Source organism: Polistes canadensis, unplaced genomic scaffold, assembly GCF_001313835.1.
Source record: "Polistes canadensis isolate GaletaPanama2010 unplaced genomic scaffold, ASM131383v1 scaffold_3, whole genome shotgun sequence".
In the NCBI taxonomy this organism is placed as follows: domain Eukaryota; kingdom Metazoa; phylum Arthropoda; class Insecta; order Hymenoptera; family Vespidae; genus Polistes; species Polistes canadensis.
In genome coordinates this window covers 1,111,395-1,132,846 of record NW_014569550.1, presented here as the reverse complement: position 1 = coordinate 1,132,846, position 21,452 = coordinate 1,111,395, and the positions used below count along the sequence as shown (strand labels likewise).

Below are 21,452 nucleotides of genomic sequence, written 5' to 3'. Positions count from 1 at the left end.
TGATTTTTTAATATAATAATATAATACTTATTTAAACGTAATAAAAAAAAAAAAAGACAAGTAGTATAAGATATCAATATCACAAATTCTAGAAATAAATTAGAAATAATCGTAATTAGTCTAATGGCCGATATCTGACGCATGCACGTGTATTGTGAACGATGTTTACGTTAACGTTGCTCGTATGAGTGGAGCCTAAAAGCTGGAGTATATTAGCACGTCATATCATTCGCGTCCGAAAGTGTCAAGTGCATACGCGCGGCCTTGCGTGAAAATTCCCAATGTTTTAAACAATAACCAACTGCACACTGATTATGCGTTAAATTGCCGGTCGCGAGCGTACGATCACTGGGAACTTTCGAAAAATGTCCGTTCGCCTATTCGCGGACGAATTTAATGCTCGCTCTGGAATGGATTACGAGCAATTAATGGACTCGCTATCGTTCCGCGAGCTTTGCTTTCCATCGTCAAATAACGATTTTATGTCTTACAATTTCATCATTAATCCCTCTATAATAACTCCTACATTTGTATTTTTTATATACTATTTTATAGTTCATATTAATCTCTATTGATATAATTGTAATAAAACTTAATATTAATTTCACATTCAATTTGTTTTATTTTCCAATTTTTTTGTTTTTTTTTTTAGATTTTCACAACATTTCTCAACCTTTGATACGCGTTAAAGTTTTAATAGGTCGCAACATGATAGTTAATATCAACTAAGGAAGATGATTCATTTTTAAGAAATTTCTAAACAGTTTTATCCAGTATCTTTAAAATAATAATTAGTATATTAAATTTTAAAAACATTAAGACTGGGATATCATTAAAAACCTATGTGTTAGATTTCATAAAAAAAAGTTTGAGAAATGCATCAGAGATGCATGTATTAGATTTTAGAACAATCCAATCTTTTCTCTCTTTCTCTATTTCTTTCTTTATTTTTTTTCTGTGAGGGTGTCAAGCGCACACCTCGACCACCGAATGAAAATTCGAAAAGCAGTTTAGGTAAATCAATCCGGCCGCGGGGTCAACGATTTTACTTGGCACACGGCTCAAGGCAGAACGCGTATAATAAAGTGGCGGATGGGATTGAGCGGTGGCACGAAGGGTACCCGCTAGGTACTGGGGGATGAGAGGGTGGTGGTAGTCTGAGAGATGAAGGGAGAGGGTGTATGCCAGAGAAGGTTCGTGAACTGGGGGGGAGGGGGGAAGGGGAAGGCTTGAATTTCAGGTCTCGTGTGCGTTTGACGTTGGCCCGTTGAACGGTTCCGTAATGCATGGTCTTTAGCGTACGAAAATAAGGGTGACTCTTCTCTTCTTATTTCCACTTCATCTTCTTTCTTCCTCCTTCATCTCTCCGTTAACGCACATTTACTTACTTATATATATATACACACACACGCGCACATTCATACACAGACATAGAGAATTTATTCTACTTCTTTCTGCGTTCCAATTCTCCCCCGTTCGTTCGTTCGATGTCTTTATCGACGAGAGGAGGAGAGCTTTAGGAGAATAAAAAAACAGAGAAGGATTTAAATCGATGATAGGAAAGAGGAGAGAGAGAGAGAGAGAGAAAGCTCGGTCATCCGTGCGAACACCCTTCGCGCTTTATTGAAAAGTCCAGCCGGAAAGAGGCGGTCCTTGTTTGTGTGGGACGAATGAATTTTAATATCGTTCGACGTCACGAATTATTAATATCACCGAGAGATACCCACCTACTTTATATTTTCTTCCTAAAGCTTTCTCTCTTTCTCTTTTCTATCTTTCTTTTTTATCTTATTTAAAGCGCGATTGACATTAATGAGAATTCCGTTTTATTAATCGTTTCAGGTGAAAATCTGGTTCCAAAATAGACGAATGAAATGGCGTAATAGTAAAGAAAGGGAGCTTTTAGCTACAGGAGGTTCCCGCGAACAAACTTTGCCAAACAAGAACAATCCCAATCCAGATTTGAGTGATGCCGATGGCGACAGACCAAGGATGGACTTAAGCGACGTGAGTCCTTTGACGAGTCCTCAGAGACCGGAAGAACAAACTGAAAATGAGGAGGACGAGGAAATCAACGTCACGTGATAAGACTCCGATGAAGGATTTATTATCGGTTGAAACGTTAAAACTAACTAATGGAACGTGGAGAATCTGAATTTTTTACTTCAATTGTCTCAATCGTAAGAAACTGGAACGAAGCAACGGACTCTTTTTTTTTTTCATACCTTTCTCTTTTTCTCCCTCAACGTTTAAAATTAACATATTTTTTTAAGGGATTAATACGGCTTGTCAAAACTTTCAACAATTTTTGAAAGAAAGTATCCCTTAACGCGTAATATTGTAAAACCGGTTAAATATCGATCTTTTTAATGTACGAATTTGTAAATAGCTACGTATTTATTAAAAGTAATTAAAATGTTTTTTTTCGGTATCTATTGTTGTTTTTTTTTCTTTTTTTTTTTTTTATCAGGTACTATACTTTAAGCAGATTTAAAAATAGGATTTCAAGGATCAACATTTTACTGAACGTTGTGTATAGAGTGAAAAGAAGATTCTTATTTATCGCTTAATCGTACCTCAAAATCCATCGTCGGAAGTTAATCGAGCTTTGAATGGCTCGAAAAAAATGTATCATATTGTAATTAGTTAATAAATGTAACTTTGCGAAATATTCTATTGACATATAAGGTTGTAATAGATGTAACATTAACGATTCCTAAGATATGTAACTACGTTTCGGTCACGACGATTCTTTCCTATTAAAAATTTAAATTAGAAATTAATTAATTTCGTTGGAAACGACGTGGTCGATTGCTAAATTTAATTATATCGCACAAGAGGTAAAACGAAAAAAAAAGAAAACCAAATGTAATTACTCATTGTGATGCATTATAATGTATGTAATATACAAATAAAACTATCTATATCAAGAGATTCTACATTTGTATTACAAGAGAACATGAACATTGATTGTCGTTGTTTTTGATTTCCTTTTAAGTGCAATATTAAAAAAAAGATTATATTTAATAACGATACTATTTTGGTTTAATTTATTTATTTTCAATTTAATAAAATAAATTTTCAAAAGCACGAGAGAGAGAGAGAGAGAGAGAAAGATAAAGTGATAATATAATATATTTAATTTTTATACGATGTGTTTTCTCATTGATTGATATCAAAGTAGACTCAAGATCATCCGAAATATTCTATGTATCTATGAAGATAAATTATCGACAGAATAAACACGCGTTGATAATACAGAAAACTGTTGTAAGAAAAATAAAAGATAATAGTTAACTTTTTCAATGTTCATTATTAAATTATTCATGAATTATAAAATAACAATTTATTCCCATAATGTTTAATTAAATAAAAAAAAGAAAAAAAAAATTCGTGAATCGCAGCGATCTTCAGATAATGACGTCTGGACAATTAATATTATTTGCGATGAATTAGTATGACCGTAAGAACGCTAGCAAGGAACCTTAACAGTAAAAAAAAAAATGAAAAAGTGCTCTTATTTGCTCACTATTTGTTTAACTTTATTAAATCAAATATTTTTTATTTAACGTTAATTAGTTGAAAATAATTATTACACTTTGAATAATTATGAAATGGCGACGTCATGAGTGGGATATATGTTATACGCATGCGCAACCACAAATTAAAGGCGCAAGCACACTTGGAAAAAAATGAAAGTAAAGTTGGTATACCTGCAGGGGATATATTTAAAGTTGATTTCCAAAGTAACTACCGATAAGGTAGTGAAAAGAAATAAGTTAATCGTTCATAATGTATAAACAATAGGTAAATATTTTCATTTTTTTCTGCTGTTACGGTTATACGCCTGCGTTCTTACGGTGCTACAATCTTCTTCAATTATTTCTTTAGTATATCGATAACATAGAACGTGATTTAATGAACAAAGCAAAATACATCAAAAGGAGTCAGAAAATTTTTGAGTTGTAACGGCCATCCTCCTTGTACTGCGTTTCAACAGCATGGCGCTTGAAGAAAATAAAAATAAATATTCTAACATAGAGTATGTACGTACGAATATGCTTTGGATGGACATAAAGATTGTTGATCCTGAAATGGAAACCTTAATGAAACAAATTAATGAGGAGCAAACAAAATTAAAGGAAGCACTGCGTGAGAAACTGTATTTAATAAGATTTGATACTGATTTTGTACAGAAAGAAAATGAACAATTAAAAGATTGGTTAAGCTTTAAAGGAATACAATTTGAGGTAAAGAAGGAGCATTCAAGCATTGATGCACCAAATGAAATTCTTATAAAGGAGGAACTAATACATAATGTAACAAATGCGAATGAACACCACGTAGAAAAGTTTAATGATCAAATTTCAGAAAAATTTAGTCATATAGAGAAAAGTAATAATAAATCAGCTCAAGAGATAACGGATACCAAAGAAGAAACTAATAGATTGAAGAGTTGCTACGTAAAGCTAAATAAAAAGGAAAGTAAAGATTATAAAGAAAGTAAAGATGACAGTTTGAAGAAAGATAGTCAAAATATGAATATAAAGGTTGATGTTTCCAATGTTAATAATCAAAATAAAGATGAAGAATCTGCTATTGCAAAAAGAACACGTAAAAGTACACAAGTAAACATATCGGTTGAAAATATTTGGTTGAGCGAAAAGAAATCTAAACATGGTATGGAAAGACTTAGACTTGTTAAAAATTATAAAACGACTAATAAAAGGAAAAAAAATACCAAAAGGAAGATAGAAGGAGTACAAAATAAAGAGGATATTGATATTCTAGATCAACCTTAAGGATTTTACTCTAATAAAGTTCTATAATAGAGTAATTTATAACACAAAAATACAGTTACATTACATATTTTAATGTAAGATTTATTTAAAGATGTATCTTATAATTATTTCTTATATACTACTTTATTTTGCTCTAACATAAAATTACAATTATGCTAATGTATTTAAAATTAAAATAATCTCATTATTTTCTTATGTTTTGGGTAATAATTTATTACTCTGACCAATGAAGATGTTTGGATTAATACATGCATACAAAGTATGAAATGCAGGGTATACAATGAAGATATTTACTTTTGGTACATGCACTTTTTGTATGGTCAAATCTAATATTGTATATAAGTGTTAAATTAGTAACAAATAGGAAACATAAATGCTATTGATAGTTGACACGAATTATATAAATTTTATTAAATAATGACATATTAAAAATTTATTGAATACAGTTTCTCAGGGCAGTAGATTTCATAAATGTGATGTAATTACATCAGGTACAAATTTAATGTGAAATATGCACCTGAGATATATTAAATTTAATTGTAAAGCATAGGAATAAAATGTTTTGAATATATATTCTAAACGAATACTCGCTTTATACACAAATTTAATATATATAATTTATTATATATATATTAATATACTAAAATATTGTACACAGGTATGTTTTGTCTCTCTTTCCTGGATTCATGTTTGCAGTAATCAGAAAACGTATGTATTCGTAACTATTTGTATTCAGGTCATTATCATAAAAACATTACATTTTTTCTTTAGATGATATTAATAACATATTTATCTCATGTAGACGGATGAAACTTACAATTAGCATAGTTTTGATTAAAATAATTATGTATAGATATTTACAGAAAAGGGAGAAATTTTTAACGCATGAATATATCTGCCTAATTAAAAAATCTCTTTGTCTAAGCTATGTTTTAGATTTAATATTAGTTTTGTCGCTTGTGTAGAAGATGATTTATTAATAAATATAATAAAATTTACGAGTGTAATTTCTTATATCAAATTACTTGTTTTGTTTTTTTTTTCTTTTTTATTACAAATAATGTCTTATATCCGTTTTATAGCATAAGGCAATTTATTATAAACGAATTTGATTATTATTACCAATTTTCACTGTGATTTATACAATTTTTTGAGCTCTTCTAGTTTCTCCTTGCTTGCAACAATAGATTGTGTTTTCTGATGTGACAAACTGCTGCTATCGTTGGTATTTAAAAAAATTTCCTCGGTGGAAATTCGTTTCAATGGCACTTCACTCTTGGAGGACTTCGACATTTCTTTATTCCACTTCATCAACCAATCGCTGGAGGTATCCTAGAATATGCAGAATTTAATTATAGAGTAATTGTAAAAACAAATAGATATATTAGAAAAAAGTAATGTTAATATTTGCACGAAATTAAAAAATTGCACCAACTTTACTTAAAGCAACGTTTCTTTAGATTCGTGTAATCGATAATCAGCTTATATTTAATTAGTGTTACACAGAAGGAAAAAAAATAAAATTGCATCACTTTCGTTAATCCTTAAGGAGTATCGAAGTTTTGTTACTTCTTTTAAAAATTATTTACATTTTTAGTATCTTTTTTTTCAACTATTCTCGTTGTTTCCTCAAGTTTTTTAAGCTTTTCTAATTCTTCATGTATCCTACGTTCAGTTTGATATTTTGCTATAGCTTGTGCCAAAGGGCCTAATTCTCCCTTCATCGCAGCCATGTACATCGCCTGTTAAAAAAAAAGAAAACAACATATGTAATTAAAAAATTCGATTTACAAATTTTATGGTATTATTTAATCACTTTTGACGGTAATTTATGACAATGGATTGTAAGTGAGAGAATTTATAATTTATTTGATATTATATAATTATTAATATTATCATATAAATCGTAAAATCAATTTTTTGTTAACTTGTATAATCACCACTATATTTATCAAAATATTTCTTACGTCTCTTCGTTTTTTGGAATCGTTGGTACCGATCGGATCAGTATCAGATTGAGGTCCCAATTCAAGAAGAACTTGAAAATCAGCATGTTCACCAAGCCGGAAACCAATGCCTAGTCTCGAGTCCGTTCCTTGTCATTAGAAATAAAGTAGTAACATTAGATATAAATTAGCGAGGATACGTAATAACAGATTAGAAATTGTATATTCTTGTCTTTGACATATGATTAGAATTACGTGTAGTAGGTGAAAGTATTGGTTCAATTCACGATTGAATATGAAATTAACGGACATGTTTCCGTATTTACTTACCTTTCTTTATCGGTGGTATGTTAGAATAAATTAGCGAAAGTATCGTAGGAAGTTCTTCCGGTATAATCAGACTCGTTGCATCTGAAAAGATTTTCTTTCACTTGTGGAGTTCCATATATGGTTCAAAACGTAAGGTGGATACTTGTTGAGATTAAAAAAAGAAAGAGAGAAAGAGGGATACACTTTACTTTAAGAGTTGTTACTCTAGTCTTACGTTACACTATTCACTATCGTTACATCACACAGAATAGAAATTACAAGCGTTGATCTTATCACCTTTCAGCCGGTGCTACGAGAGAAGAATTAATAAAAATAATGGTACACAGAAACGATTTGTAATCCTTTGATCTTTCTGTATGATTTAATTCATTGATTTCATAAGCTTCTTTTTTCTATCTTTTTTGTTTTTTTTAAATAATCACGAGATAAGTTATTCAAAAGAAAAAATAGTGCACATTGGTATGCTTTGATGGTCGTAATTTTTTTTTTACATTATGATCAAAGCAATAAAGTTTTTTTTTTGTATTGCATTTGCAACGGAGTAATAAATAGCACTTACAATTGGATAGGATGATTACAATGCTCAGTCTTATGATCGAGATCTTTGCGAATGTAGCCATCGCCTAAAACGTTTGATCTTTTAAATATATTTTTAGATATTCAATAGATGCATAATTCCATTTTTCTCGATCACTGAAAATGAAAATTTCAATTATAACGAATATACTTTCCGAACATTTGTTCTAATGAATGAAAGTTTATTTACTAGTTTGACAATTATTTTGGATCGATAGATAAATATCTTTTATTAATCGTAGAGATTAACATAATTTCAATCTAAACTTGCGTAAATCATAAATCAAATCACTGATTGATCTAAAATTTCTATTATTGATATTAGCATATTTCGCAAACTCGAAACGGGTCAAGGTGTTTTTGTAAAATGTAAATATTAAAAATTTGTAAATGTTCTACTTTAAAAGGACGCATAAATTAACACATTTACGATGTTCACAGAATTTATTCAAATGAAGCAATGGTATTTCTTAACACAGCTTTCACTAACTAATTGCACTCAAATGACTTTTCCTTTGGATACTTTCTCACTTCGTTAACAAATTAAGTTACATACATATATATTATATAAATCTTTGAAAGATTAATTTTTCGATCGCACAAGATCTTTTATATTTATTTTGTTGTTTATGTAAAATTTAAATAGGACAGATCGATGGAAACAAGCGTTTTGAAGACCACAGAAATGATCATTTGCAAACGAATCATTTTCGGGTTCGAACGTTCATGCAATCTGTAATGATTGAACTTACGTGAAAGTGAAATGTAAAAGCTAGAGAGACCGTAGCACAGCGTACCAGTGTAAACTAAGTTACAGACTGAATCGTTACAGAATATGCAGGTAAGTTCTTCGACATCGTTAAGTGTCCGAGAAGAAGTTTTAAAGTGAAAGGACGGACGTGGATCGGGGATTGAGGTCAACAACAGAAGAACCACTCGATATTGACGTCTTAAACTCTCTTTCTTCTATATTTGACCCTTCGAAGCGGTTGCTATCTATTAAATATTAATTATCTTTTTTTTTTTTAATATATTTATATAATTTTATATATGTTATTTATATATCAATCTTTTGACATCTATATAGAGATGTGTCGTCATAATAGAATAATTAAATATATAATTGTATGCTTAAAGATATATATATATATATTATTTTTTAGCATGTATTTTAAATTGTATGTTGATTCTTATGACATATATAAAAATACGTCCTGTAATTGATAATACAAGCTGACAGCGAGTAATTATTAAGTTTGTTTTAATTAAGTACACACGTATTTGATAAATTTTCAAACTTATATTTTTTACCAACAAAAATTTTATTCTACATTTTCGATTTACTTTTTCGTTTTATACTTCTCGTTTGTATCATCAGTTACAGGACATCCTGTATATTTTACGTATATGTATATTTACATGTTATATTAATTAAATATTTAAGAAAGTAATTTTTATAAAATAATATTTAAATGGATAAAAAATTAAACATTTATATATTACATAAATATAGATATTAATGAAATGTATTTATGTACATTCTTGCAAGTTTTATAATACAATGAAATAAAAGTCTAATAAAAAAATAATTCAATTATAGTTACATAGCCTCGTTCCAGTGATCTTTGCATCGATCTTGATAAACTGGATGTTCTTGAGGAATACCATAGTTTTTATTTATAATTTTATACGATGATCTTTAGTTTTTTCTATTTTATTTAGATCATGTTTGTTATTAAAAATATTCAAAGATCCGTGCATCATTAAATATTATTTTAATAAAATGTTTGTGTACATACATTCGCATTCGCGAAGTTTCTTCCTCTCTTTCTTTTTAACTCACGCGATTTTTTTTCTACTCGGATGAAGAAAAACGGAAAGAATAATGGAAAGCGTAGAGAGTAATCATATTATCAAGAATTGAACGATCTCTCTTTCTCTTTATTTTTGCTAAAAAGGCTCGATTAAATCAACGAATGAGAATTGAAAAGTGAAACCAGCAAATACTTTAAATTGAATGCTTTCTCATTCGTAAACAATCAAAGTTAATATAAAGTGTGGGAATATAAAATTCATTATAATTAATTATTAAAAGGATCAATCAGAAGAATGCGACAATGATTCTCAACGCGTATAACAAATACAATGCAAAAGAAAAAAAAGAAAAATAATACCAAAGAAGAATAATCAAAGAAATGAAACGACATTTAATATTTAGTTCGTCTAACGCGTAAAATTTTCAATGTAGAAAAAAGTGTATACGAAAGCAACCATACTTGCTTCGCATTATCAACGATAACACGTGCTCTCCTCGTTAGTTACACACATGCACATATAAACGTATACATACGCATATACATATATATATATATAAATCTACGCGTGGCATTGTGCTCCGTGCGGTTAGAAGCATAAACAATACATGCATAGTTTTACACGCAGACACAAATGAAAATGATACACGTACTAATGACAAAAGTGTTACGTCGTATCGTTCTCTGATATTTATATGTGTGTGTGCCTGTCTGTCTGTATGTGCATATGTGTGTATGTGGATAAAGACGGAAAAGGATAGATAGGCGCGAAGGTGCACGGAAGTTCGAAGAGGGGACCACACGAATGTAACGTGCAATACGTTTTTCTCTTTCTCTCTCTCTTTCACCGTCTGTAAATACTTACGGTACGTCGTGTTGTACGGTACACGTTGCATTTGTCTCTACGTCTTTTTTATTTCGTCGAGGAGGATCGACGAAGGACGCTTGTTCGACGTCGATCAATTCGTTCGTTTTGATTGGTCAAATTACAGACGTATTACTTACGTCGCACATACATACTACTTACATAGGAAAAAAACTTTGTTCTCTTTTAGTGCATTATAATGCATCTCACAACGATTAAACGATAGAAAACGTGTCAGTGTAATAATGGGATTTAATCTTTGTACGGATGAGTCCCATAGAAGAAGGTAATTATATGAAAAAAAAAAAAAAAGGAGAAAAGATTTATCGATAGATAGATTGATCATTTTCTAAAGAGTGACGAGTGTTCGTGAAAAAAAAAAAAAAAACAAAAAAATAGTTCATGCTTACGGTTTGTCACGCGGAAGTTGGTTTTGAACAATGATTAGCACTGTGAAATATCGTTATGTTTTGTATTAAAAGTGGAATGACGTGTGTATAATAGTTGAGTACGTTATTTATGTAACATGTACGTGTATCGTTGTAATAATTGAAGTTTTTTCTTTAAGTGTTCTTTATTCGATATGTGAATAATTTGTATTATTTTCTTCTTTTTTTTTCTTTTTTTTCGTTATTATCTATTCGTAATTTAATTAAGATTCAGGTGTGTGTCCATGCGATAGTGTCTGATTCATCGTTTTATAAATACTTCGTTAGAAAAATGTGAAAATCCTTGACGATTGTTCGTCATTTAAAATCAAGGAATGATAGAATCGATTTGATCGTTTTTCTAATCGATTTCGTACAAAGGATACAAAGAACGATACGGATTATGAAGGAATTCGCGAAACTTTGGTGACACAAGTGTTCTCCACTTGTTGCCAGTTCTTCTTTATATATTTCTTTTTTCTTTTTTTTTCTTTATCGTTTCTTCTTCTTATTGCGTTCCATCCTTCTTCTATATTTTCTTTTAAACTTACCGGCTACACTCGTTAGAGTTACGCGTAACTTCTACGAGTGTGGGATTAAATATATAAATATTAAACGTACTTTGTAAACTAGTGTAATTGGCCTGAAAAATAGGACAATTATATTAAACACATAATATACGTGAATATTATTTTTATCAGAAGAATATGATATAAGAAATTAAAACTAAAGAGTGAAGTGATAACGTACCGGAAATAATTTTGCGTGAGTTATTTGTATTTTTTTTTCATTTTAAACGACGCAAACAAACAAATTTTACGTGAAAATCCTACATCATATTTAAAAAAAAAAAACATATATAAAAATAATGACAAATAAATAAATTTATTTTATATTAAATATATCTAATAATATATTTATATGAATGAAACTCATATAAAAAATTTATATAATACAAATATTATATAATTATATAGTATATATATATATATGTATAAGAAATAGATTAAATTTCTAAGAAAATTTTCCTTGATCTTGATCTCTGTATTAAAGGACCTTGACCTGAGGATCGTAGTGAATGGTGGACGCCGGCCTGTTTGGCCCATGGGGCCGGATTATATTGATCGCCATTATTGCAACAGTTGTTCTCTTTGTTTTACTTATTGCCGCCTGCTTTTTAACACCTGGATGTATCGGTTACGAGTGTACAAGAAGATGTAGTAAGATATTTATATATACGTATATATACACACACATACACATACACAATATTTAGATTTATTAAATATTAAGTAAATATATATATGTAATATATACAGAGTGTTTCGTAATTTATAGGAGCTACTTCAGGTGTGAACAGGGGACATAAATTAATAAAAAAAATTCATTATAATATAATTTATATTATTTTTTATTTGCTGTCTATTAAAAGTTACAAGTGCGTAATTAGATTTTTATTTCTGAGGTTATTTGAAAACAATTCTGTTTTCGATATCCATTACCAGTATTGAAGAAATTCAAGCACGTACATAAGAAAGTTGTCAACAGACTTAACAAATATTTGGAATGTTTGAAAGAGTAGAATTCGATGATACAAGCAAGCTTTGATACAAACCAAGTGTGGTCATCTCAAGCACCTTTTATAAAGATAAAACTGTCACAGATTATTGGAACACAAAAGTCATTATAACTTTTAAACAGGATACATTTTTATAGGAATTTTTTTCTTCGTATTTGTGTTTTCTGTCCACGCCTGAATTAATTGTCGCGTATTACGAAATTTTATATACATAAAATATATGTAATATATGTCTACATAATTAATAATATTTGTAAATAATTTTATACTTAATTGGATCTATCGAGATAGCTACTTATTATTTATTATATTACGTTTTTAAAATATCTACAAAGGAATAGCGTACGATAAAGTCAAGACAAAGCTGATTACGCCTTCGTTTTATCACGGGATGAATAAGTATGTACGTAGTATACGTCATCGTTGTACTTTCCGTTTCCTTTGAACGATTACATAATTAACTATGCAACTCGACAAAAGTACGTATAACGAACAATATTTTTTGATAGACACATAGTTTTCAATTTATTAATATTATAATAGTGTGCATTTTTATATATACTTATGTATTTATTCGATGATATATTCTAACGAATAAAAATTTAAAATGTAATTCAAAGATGAATGATAAATTGTTTATTTGCAGAAAAAAAATCAACGAAAGTTCCTTCACGAAGCGGAGGACAAACTAATGAGAACGTAAAATTAAACGGTGTAAGTTACAGATCATGGAGATTGGGTAGTCTTTACGAAAATGATAACAATGGTAATGGTTTAATATTTTTTTAGTATATTTAAACACATCAGTTAATGGAATGTTTTAATTGAAATATATATTTATGCGTATAGGAACGATCAGTGAAAACGTTGAATTTCAAACTAATTCGGTCAATTCAATGTCTGGCCAATTTGAGAGCATCGAAACTTCTTCAATGGTGGTAAATTCAATCGCAATTAGATTTTAATCTATGTAATCATTTGAAAAAATATTTATTCATCATAATATTTTGTCCATAGAACCTTATTCAGATAGAAAAACGAAAGAGTGATAAAAAAGAGAAAATATTTCCTACGGAATTGACTTTGAGTTTACAATATTTGCCTCCTTGCGATGATATTACAGGAAAGTTCGTTGTTGGTATCGAGGTATTGATACAAAATGTTTTCGATAGTTTTAGATTCGGTAAATAATCGAGTATAAAAATGTAATATGAATGTAATTGGTTTTTGTAGGCGGTATCCAGTCTTCCACCGAAACAATACAATTGCACGATCGAGCCTTACGTAGCTTTAAATATTGTGAAGCAATCGTGGAGTCACAGGAAGCAAATGAAATTGCACAGTTTCAGAACAAGGGGCATCAGACATACGGCTAATCCGATTTACAGGGAAACTTTTGTGGTGGCCAATGCTAAACCGTACGAAGTTAAGGTATATTCATTTTATTGTTCTTTCTTTTTTTGCCGTTTGCTATATTCTCTCATAATGCATTACGCTTAAGGCATGTCATGAAAAAGGAAAAGAATAAAGAAAGCGGGAGAGAGAGAGAAAAAGAGTGATAAGCTGTGTTAGTAGTATAATCCTTTCACAGGTAACACACGTAGTTTCTTACTTTCTGTTTTTCGCACGAAATTTCAATGACAAACTTCGTTAGAATGCTAACGAAACACAAGACATTAAAAATAATGGACTTGGAGAGGTTTTGGAGAAGCGTTAAAACTCGTTTAAAAATTATTACCTTTGTTAGGCTTGACATTTATAAGTTAACTTGAATTGTAATGAAAATGTTTGCCAATGAAATCGAGCATACTTGAAATATTATACATATATTGCTTTGGACATTGCTCCTTTCGCTGACTCCTGAAAATCATTTGATCACACTTGTCTGTATAACAAGTTGCCAATCACAGGCACCCTTTGTTGCTCGCTTTAACATTCCTTCCGATTGGGAGGTTCATTATTTGTCGCTACTTTTGCATCGTTTTTTATTTTATTTTATTTTATTTTCAACAGGAATGGATTTTAGATATTATAGCATACGATCACGATAGGTACGCCAATCACACTGAATTGTGTTCATTAAAAATGGCAGTCAAGGATGTTAAAATAATATTTAAAAGTCCTGAAAAACATGTGTTCAATTATAGAATGAAACCGTCCTGTCAGGTATAATCATAAATTTTATTTTTTATTCTATATTTCATTTAGTATATTTTTATGAATTTTCAAAAGAATAATTTGATCTTGTAGGAATTTGGAAAAATTTTATTAGGTGTAAGCTATTTGCCTACGGCGCAGAGGTTGACAATTAACATAATGGAACTACGGAACATTAAAGCACTCAAATTTGTACCGAGTTTAAATGAATTCTGTAAGTTACGCTTCTCATTTGTTTCAGCAGGTAACTTTCTAAATGTCGATCGAGAAATTCTATCTTCTACGCTTTCCAGATCCATATGTAAGAGTATTGATGTTGAATGGAAAGACGGGGAAGAAATTGAAGAAGAGGAAAACGAGAACGCTACACGCTGTTGCTCAACCGGAATTCAATGAAACGTTGACTTTCGATGTGGCATATGATCAATTGGATTCCGTACAATTTTTAATTGTTTTATGCAGCAGGGCACGTATAATTGATGATCGAAATAACTTTCTGAATAAAACGAGACCGAGTAAGTTTAAACGTGATGATTTTCAGGTTTCGCTGAAAAATGAACCAACGAGTAATAACGAGAATCCGAGCGACAGCGAGGACTCTTCGGTAAATTCATATAAAAAGACCGATGATATATTTATTGGTAAGGTTGCGCTTGGAAAAGGAGTTAGGGGTTCTATTGAAAGATTACATTGGTTTTTGATTTTACAAAGTCCGAGAAAACTAGTCAATATTTGGCACACTTTGAAATAAAGGAGTTATTGTTATTAATTTTTAAGGAAGAGAGATATATCATTAACAGTTAAACAATATTTTATATATATATTGTTTAGCATAATTTATTATTAGTTTTATAAAAGAACACGTATTTATACTTTGTATATAGGTACGTATTTGTCAATATCCAAAGATTAAAATAAAAGTCGCACATTGACTAAATAATCCCAATAAGTTAAAAATAAAAATAAGAGAGAGAAAGAAAGAGAGAGAAAAGAATCAAATTTGGCGCCGATAAGAGAGCCGTCTGTGGTTGCAAAAGTGGTGGCGCGTCGATCGAGATCAATTCTACCGACAGAGGGCGACAAGAATGCATTGTGGCTTGCATCGCCAGTTGGCTCGGCGGCGGCGCGGTGGATGGTTGTTTTTCGTTTTGACAAGCGGGCTTTAGTCTGTTTTGTGACTGTGAGTGTGTGTCCCGTGTGTTCGATCTATTTCCTCGTTGTCGTCGTCGTCGTTTACTTTAATAATCATTGACATTTTTTTATCGGCTAAATTTCTCCTTTATCGGTATTCTCATTGGCATCGTTATCATTCCACCTGGTGTATGCAAGGACACACCTGTGCTAGCTGGATTCTGGCGATCGGTGGCGACAAAGTGTGCATCAAGAATTGAATCGTAAGTGTACACATGCAAAGTCTTAATTAATTGAAATAAATGTAACCTTTCTCTCTCTATCTCTCTCGCTCTTTCACATACTCGTATACAATGACCGTTACGTTAGAAACGTAACCTCGAAAGTCCCGCCTTCTTGGTTCTCCCTTACTATTTAAATTTTCTCTAACGTTATGAAACTACTGTTGTAACTAAGGAGACATAGGATACAAGAAAGAGATCCTTCTCTACTTTTTTTTTTTTTTTTTATGTCCACTTTTATTTCGAGCAAAGTTAACCAATCGTGTTGCGGACAGACATCTTTCTTTTGTTTTCTAGACAATCAAGTAGCGACGCGCTTTCTTTACCCTTTTTTAAAGCGACCAATCAAAAATGACAGGAACGCGTTTGATGGCGGGCGTTCGTTAACATCTCTTTCCACTTCGTTTCTCCTTTCGAATATCGACAGAATACTATTGTTAAACTTTACGGTTCGCTGATCATTCTGTTTGCCGATTATATGATTACTTCGTAGGATGCAAACTCGATACGATTAAAACGTGTACATTCGATATAAACAATGTTTCGTTATTTCTGTATCGGAAATTTAACTTACTTGGAAATAATTGTTATCGATGAACGCGTAGATAGATACGATCTCGAAAGATGACGTTTGATCGAATATCGAAAAAAGTGAGTCAACGATCTAGGAAAGGTATATTCTTTATTCGTCACCATTCTTAGAATAACTTGTCAAGTTTGAACGTTCAAACGTGAACCTGCATTTGTACGGTTAAATTAGATAATACACAAGGGGTGCATTGCAAATGGAATAGTTCCATGTTGAACCTATTTTTTGAACATCGTATTAATATGTCAATACAGGTTTTTTAGCGTAATATTTGTTAAATAATATAGAAATTTTATTTTTATAAAATATACTTACTTATTTTTATTATGTGTTTTTTTTTTATTAGATATATTGATTTAGCATTATAAGACCAGCATTAATATGCATGCTGAACTTAATCAGCTATACTAATGATTTACGTTGAATACATACAGTGACTCTTGAAAATATTTGGACACCAAAGTGTGATCAACAATGGTTTTATATTTTGATTCATTATAAATCAATTACTCTAATTATTGATTTTAATAATAGACCATGTATTAATTTTGTTGAACATATATTTATATATATATAACTTATTTTCTAAATGTATAAATTAATAATATAATCTATCACTGTATGTATGTATCGTTCATCCATAAAGGGTTAATGCATTTGTTTTCGCACCAGTCAAAGTACACATTCTAGAATGATTCCTTTATAATTATGGATTTATAGGTCGTAAATCATCCTTTGATCGGTTTTCTTTTTCTTCTTTAAATGAATTTATCAAAAGAACACGTGGAATAACTTTCAAACGTTTTCAACTCTCGAATTTCCAAATGCCGGCTCCCTCAGGTGATACTGGACCCCATTGGCTCGTTCGACTCGTTTGTCAAGTCTCATAATAGAAAAAAAATATATATATATATATATCAGCTACCTACTGCTAGTTGATTCTAGACAAGTCCAGGAACGTTCGAGAAGACGACTAACATAAGACTCACGTTTCTTAGTACCTTTTATCTGAACCAAAGTGAATTTATTATACGTGTTAGGAGATCGTCGTTTAAGTAAATGGTTAATCGACTTAATGAACTTTCTTGGAAAAGTGTATAAGAATGAGAAAAAAAAAAGAATCCTTTACTACTCATCAGCCTTGAAACTTAATAAGATCGCTTTCATAAGTTTTTTTAATTAATTTCACTAATTATCTTTTTGTAACTCGATAAACAATATAATATACTTTTTCTAATAAATCTATATATTAACGCGTTCTACCAATTTCTGACTCGAAGTTCAAATTATTCGTATAGAAGACTATGCATATATGCATATATATATTTATTATATAATACTTAATATTTGTATATATATATTAGTGTTTAAGGTAATACTTATTCCTTTTTATTTTGATCTAGAGTTAATTATTTCATAAAGTCTTTTTAGAGAATACTTCAGTGTGTAGAGAGTCAAGGACACTCTCTTTCTCTTTCATTCATTTTTTTTTGTTGAATCCATCATACACTGAGGTTAAAAGAGAGTGGCGTTAGCGCGAAATCGAGGACTTAACCGGGTTTGTGAAAGGCTATTAAGCCGCGTGTTGTGTTGTTGCGGTATACGTCTAGACGATTCGTCTGTTAAGAGCTGTGGTTTTCGTTGCACGTTCGACGAATGTGCGCTTCCAGTTTTGATAGGTTAGAAACCGAGATATAGATATATATATTTTCGAACAAACATTTTTCCTGACAAAAATCGTATTTTTTTGTTGTTTTTTTTTTATTTTATTTTATATAAATAAACTACATTTCCTTGCAACGCGACGTAGAAAAAAATATTATAATTACTGACTTTTTTAGCAATTGATCCAAATTTCTAGACATAAAAAAAGATTTTCTATAGATGCTACATCACGATTATAAAAATCACAAATTTTCTTATCAATCTGTGTCGAATTCTTCCCTTGATTTGTATTAAAATTTTCAAATTTATCGAACTTTTTTTGTTTATTAATTATCTTCACTAATTCGCAAGAAGCTATTAAATTTTTGACTGATTAAACAGATAATACACTTTTTTTTTTTTATTTTTCTTTAATTACTCTACGATATATATGGTAGCTTTCAAACGCATGCAAGTATTGCCAGATACTATATATATATCTATCTTATTTTATTTTAATAAAATATTTTGAAGAGTAGCTAACAGAGATCTCGCGTTTCTGCGTAAGATGAGAGAAGGAATATATAAGATTAAAATAATAGAACGTAGGTACGCGCGCATTGGTCAGGGAAAGTGGCAAACATGCTTATCGAGCGGCATGCGCTAGGAGGCAGTGGTTATACGTGCTTCGTTAATGCAGTACGCTCGAACAGAAGAAGAACGTCTGCTTTTGCTCGGAATACTAATGTAGACGCGAGTTGTAAAAGATAATTTTAGCCTAGAGGAGATACATAGAAAAGATTATATATTCTTCGACTAGAGAAACACCTTAAAACACGATCATCCTCGACGTGATCTTTGTTAACGCCCTCGAAAGATAATCGGTTTATATCATTTATTATCTTACAATTAATATTTCAGTCTTTTCAACGTACACCACAACGAGAAATTCGAATATTTTCGTTTTTTTTTACGATGATTAGGGATATAAAAGGAAATACGTTTTATTTTTTATATTTACATTTTCCATACATAATATAATTTAATATAGACATTAAAAATATTATATTATCATTTGTAACGCGAATATAATGAATGAGATACACAAGGAAATTCATTCTTTTTTTTTTTCTTTCTTTTATTCCTATTTCTAAACTATATAACATCCATATATATATGAACTAATAATTGCAAGTATTAAAAAAGATATTTCAAATAACCGTCTGAACTGTCACATGCATATGTGTACATACATAAATATGTGATATATGAGACAGTACAAAAAATATTATATGTATGCATAGACCCAAAGGAAAATTTGTATCGTCAATCTAGTAAATTTCCATTTTAATAAAATGATAGGACACGGGGAATAAATAGTTCGCAGGTGTTGGCGTGTTAACTAATGTAAGTAATATATTTGAACGACAATTAGAAACAAATAAAAGAGAGAGATAGATATTTGAATGCAGTTTAAAGACTCGAAAATGTGTATTAGAGACGCGCGCATATGGTGCCGCAGATGCGTTCGATCTGAGTCCAAAGGGGTTTTACAGCTCGAATGTACACATGTATGTGTGTGCGTGTGTGTGTGTACGTTCGAGTTCGTGTCAATCGAGTATAGGAGTATGCACTATACATATATTAAACGTTCGCATGATTTCAATCGTTTCACTTTTAATCGTTACCTTTTCAAAGTGGTTACATGTGATATTCGTGTTACTCATCGAGCTGCAGTTACTAAAAATAATCGTGCGATGATTTGAAAAGAGGAAAGAAGGAAAAATAAAAAGAAACGGAAAAGAGACGCGTAAATAAACACGTGTCATTTAAACGCGTCGAAACTTTACTGAAAGTTTACAGGACGGAGTCACTTTGTTACCATTGAATGTATGCTAGTTAACTGAAAGATAGCACGAGGGTGTTACTTAAGTGCCAGTAGTATAGTATATGTGTATGCTTGTGTATATATATCTATATATATATATATATATATTATATATATGTACTCTCAGTATGTCTCTCTTTCTCTTGGATGCTCATTCGTAATTAGCGTCAATAGGAGTCGTCGTGCATGGCTATTATCATCTATCTGCTATCAGTTAGGTAATTTGATCGCTGTTAGTCTATCGGTAAGATAATATTCTCGTTTGTCGCACCATTGTTAGTAGAAGAGTAGAACTTGATAATTTAGACCTGTTAGGATATATCCCTATCAAATAAGACTATTTTAATAATAATAATATTTACTTCTTGTCCTTTATTTATATTTATAAATTACTTCTTTGAATTTTTCTTTGCGTAAAAAATAATTTCATTTCTCTATAATTAAGAATATTAATTTTTTATTTATTTATATAATTTTTTTCCTAAATTTGTTTATACATTACACACCAATAAGTTTATAAATTATTTGTTTATTATTTAGATGATATATAAATATATTGGATTGTACGAATTAGCATGTAATTTGAAAGAAAATTTAACGACAATACTTTTATATTTAAATATATATTTAAGAATATTGAATTGTTCGAAAAACTTATACCAATTTTTAAAGAACATATTACAAGACAACAGTTGTATATTTCAATTTATTTCTAAATCGGTAAGAACCTTCCGAACGATCTAATATATATCATCTTTATTGTTAATCTATATATAATATGAAGTATCTATATATCTGCACAATTGTAATCGTTCGAACGTGAACATCCCGGAAACCGAGCGGTACAACTTCGGTAAAGACAGTGTTTAAAGCGTAACAAGGAATTATTTGCTTCGATAAATCGATAGATAACAACAACCGAACTAGGTTGCATAAAGCAACAGCTACCGTTAAGAACAATCTAACTTTTCAACCCTATATATATGTGCATATATTTAGAATTTAACGATTTTTTTCGGCAGACCTTGACTTGTATAATATAAACTATATACACATATATAAATATACGTATAACAAAATACGAAAAATCTCGTATGCTATTTCACAGAAATTTGAGGAAAACTCGTTTCTCAAAGCAGTTGCACTACACGACAAAGGAAAATACATCTCAAAGTTTAAGCTCGAAAAGTCGTAGTAATGAGGAAAAGCAAATTCGGCCGAGGGAGGATCTGTTCAAATTAAAAGCTTCTGGATAATGTCCAACGAAAAGCAAACTTCAATTTCCCCCCTTTCCTCCCACTCTTTTCTACTAACCTACGTATTGCTACCCGTTTGAAATCGTTTTCCCCAAGCTCGACAAAAATCAAGTATTTGTTTTTTCTCCTTCTTCTTATTTTTCTCTTTTACCTCCTTGTATTTTTA

General features: G+C 30.5%; 5 protein-coding genes across 21 annotated transcripts in view; 4 read left to right on the top strand and 1 right to left on the bottom strand.

The window, feature by feature from the left end:
- Positions 1-2,379, top strand: part of LOC106785802 — an 18,251-nt gene extending 15,872 nt beyond the window's left edge. The window contains exon 4 of the mRNA XM_014746537.1: positions 1,843-2,379. Within this exon, the coding sequence (XP_014602023.1) occupies positions 1,843-2,085 (243 nt within the window). The 3' untranslated portion in view covers positions 2,086-2,379. The remainder of the gene's footprint in view (positions 1-1,842) is intronic.
- A 1,318-nt stretch (positions 2,380-3,697) lies between these two features.
- Positions 3,698-5,791, top strand: LOC106786165. Of its 3 annotated transcripts, none has more exons than XM_014747276.1 (2): positions 3,698-3,807; positions 3,892-5,373. In XM_014747276.1, exon 2 carries the CDS (start codon positions 4,002-4,004, stop codon positions 4,800-4,802), a length of 801 nt encoding a protein of 266 aa, XP_014602762.1. In that variant the 5' UTR covers positions 3,698-3,807; positions 3,892-4,001; the 3' UTR covers positions 4,803-5,373. The 3 variants fall into 3 exon arrangements, 1 of the variants encoding a protein (XP_014602762.1); XR_001381623.1 differs by adding an exon at positions 5,461-5,791 and having other exon boundaries at positions 3,751-4,876; XR_001381622.1 differs by having other exon boundaries at positions 3,751-4,876; positions 5,035-5,373.
- Positions 5,519-10,643, bottom strand: LOC106786180. 3 transcript variants are annotated; one of them, XM_014747304.1, is made up of 6 exons: positions 10,334-10,405; positions 7,638-7,771; positions 7,079-7,159; positions 6,770-6,897; positions 6,392-6,544; positions 5,519-6,134 (listed from the first exon to the last, which is right to left on the bottom strand). In XM_014747304.1, exons 2-6 carry the CDS (start codon positions 7,696-7,698, stop codon positions 5,931-5,933), a joined length of 627 nt encoding a protein of 208 aa, XP_014602790.1. In that variant the 5' UTR covers positions 7,699-7,771; positions 10,334-10,405; the 3' UTR covers positions 5,519-5,930. The 3 variants fall into 3 exon arrangements, with proteins under 3 accessions (XP_014602790.1, XP_014602780.1, XP_014602801.1); XM_014747294.1 differs by lacking the exon at positions 10,334-10,405 and adding an exon at positions 8,407-8,474; XM_014747315.1 differs by lacking the exon at positions 7,638-7,771 and having other exon boundaries at positions 10,334-10,643.
- On the top strand, positions 10,196-15,434 carry LOC106786135 (synaptotagmin-1-like). Of its 6 annotated transcripts, none has more exons than XM_014747249.1 (10): positions 10,196-10,334; positions 11,815-11,981; positions 12,987-13,106; positions 13,190-13,278; positions 13,358-13,486; positions 13,574-13,771; positions 14,354-14,506; positions 14,591-14,711; positions 14,791-14,963; positions 15,039-15,434. In XM_014747249.1, the coding sequence occupies exons 2-10, from the start codon at positions 11,840-11,842 to the stop codon at positions 15,246-15,248; spliced, it is 1,335 nt and encodes a 444-aa protein (XP_014602735.1). In that variant the 5' UTR covers positions 10,196-10,334; positions 11,815-11,839; the 3' UTR covers positions 15,249-15,434. The 6 variants fall into 6 exon arrangements, with proteins under 6 accessions (XP_014602735.1, XP_014602753.1, XP_014602709.1 ...); XM_014747267.1 differs by lacking the exon at positions 10,196-10,334 and adding an exon at positions 10,372-10,619 and having other exon boundaries at positions 13,190-13,275; XM_014747223.1 differs by lacking the exon at positions 10,196-10,334 and adding an exon at positions 10,372-10,619.
- A 78-nt stretch (positions 15,435-15,512) lies between these two features.
- LOC106786084 (mitogen-activated protein kinase-binding protein 1) overlaps positions 15,513-21,452 on the top strand; it is a 96,191-nt gene continuing 90,251 nt past the window's right edge. For 6 of the 8 annotated variants that reach the window (XM_014747159.1, XM_014747177.1, XM_014747151.1 and 3 more), the window contains exon 1: positions 15,513-15,891. The gene's annotated coding sequence lies outside the window, so the exon portion shown is untranslated. The remainder of the gene's footprint in view (positions 15,892-21,452) is intronic. The other 2 variants (XM_014747198.1, XM_014747188.1) reach the window with 1 other exon arrangement.

What these genes read in the sequence shown, in the direction of transcription:
- LOC106786165 (XM_014747276.1), top strand. Translation starts at nt 4,002, where the DNA reads ATGGCGCTTGAAGAAAATAAAAATAAATATTCTAACATAGAGTATGTA.
- LOC106786180 (XM_014747304.1), bottom strand. Translation starts at nt 7,698, where the DNA reads ATGGCTACATTCGCAAAGATCTCGATCATAAGACTGAGCATTGTAATC. An exon ending in CATACCACCGATAAAGAAAG is followed by an intron (nt 6,898 to 7,078) that starts GTAAGTAAATAC and finishes TCTAATGACAAG; the next exon opens with GAACGGACTCGAGACTAGGC. An exon ending in ATTCCAAAAAACGAAGAGAC is followed by an intron (nt 6,545 to 6,769) that starts GTAAGAAATATT and finishes TTTTTTTAACAG; the next exon opens with GCGATGTACATGGCTGCGAT.
- LOC106786135 (XM_014747249.1), top strand. Translation starts at nt 11,840, where the DNA reads ATGGTGGACGCCGGCCTGTTTGGCCCATGGGGCCGGATTATATTGATC. An exon ending in TTACGAAAATGATAACAATG is followed by an intron (nt 13,107 to 13,189) that starts GTAATGGTTTAA and finishes TTATGCGTATAG; the next exon opens with GAACGATCAGTGAAAACGTT. An exon ending in CTAAACCGTACGAAGTTAAG is followed by an intron (nt 13,772 to 14,353) that starts GTATATTCATTT and finishes TATTTTCAACAG; the next exon opens with GAATGGATTTTAGATATTAT.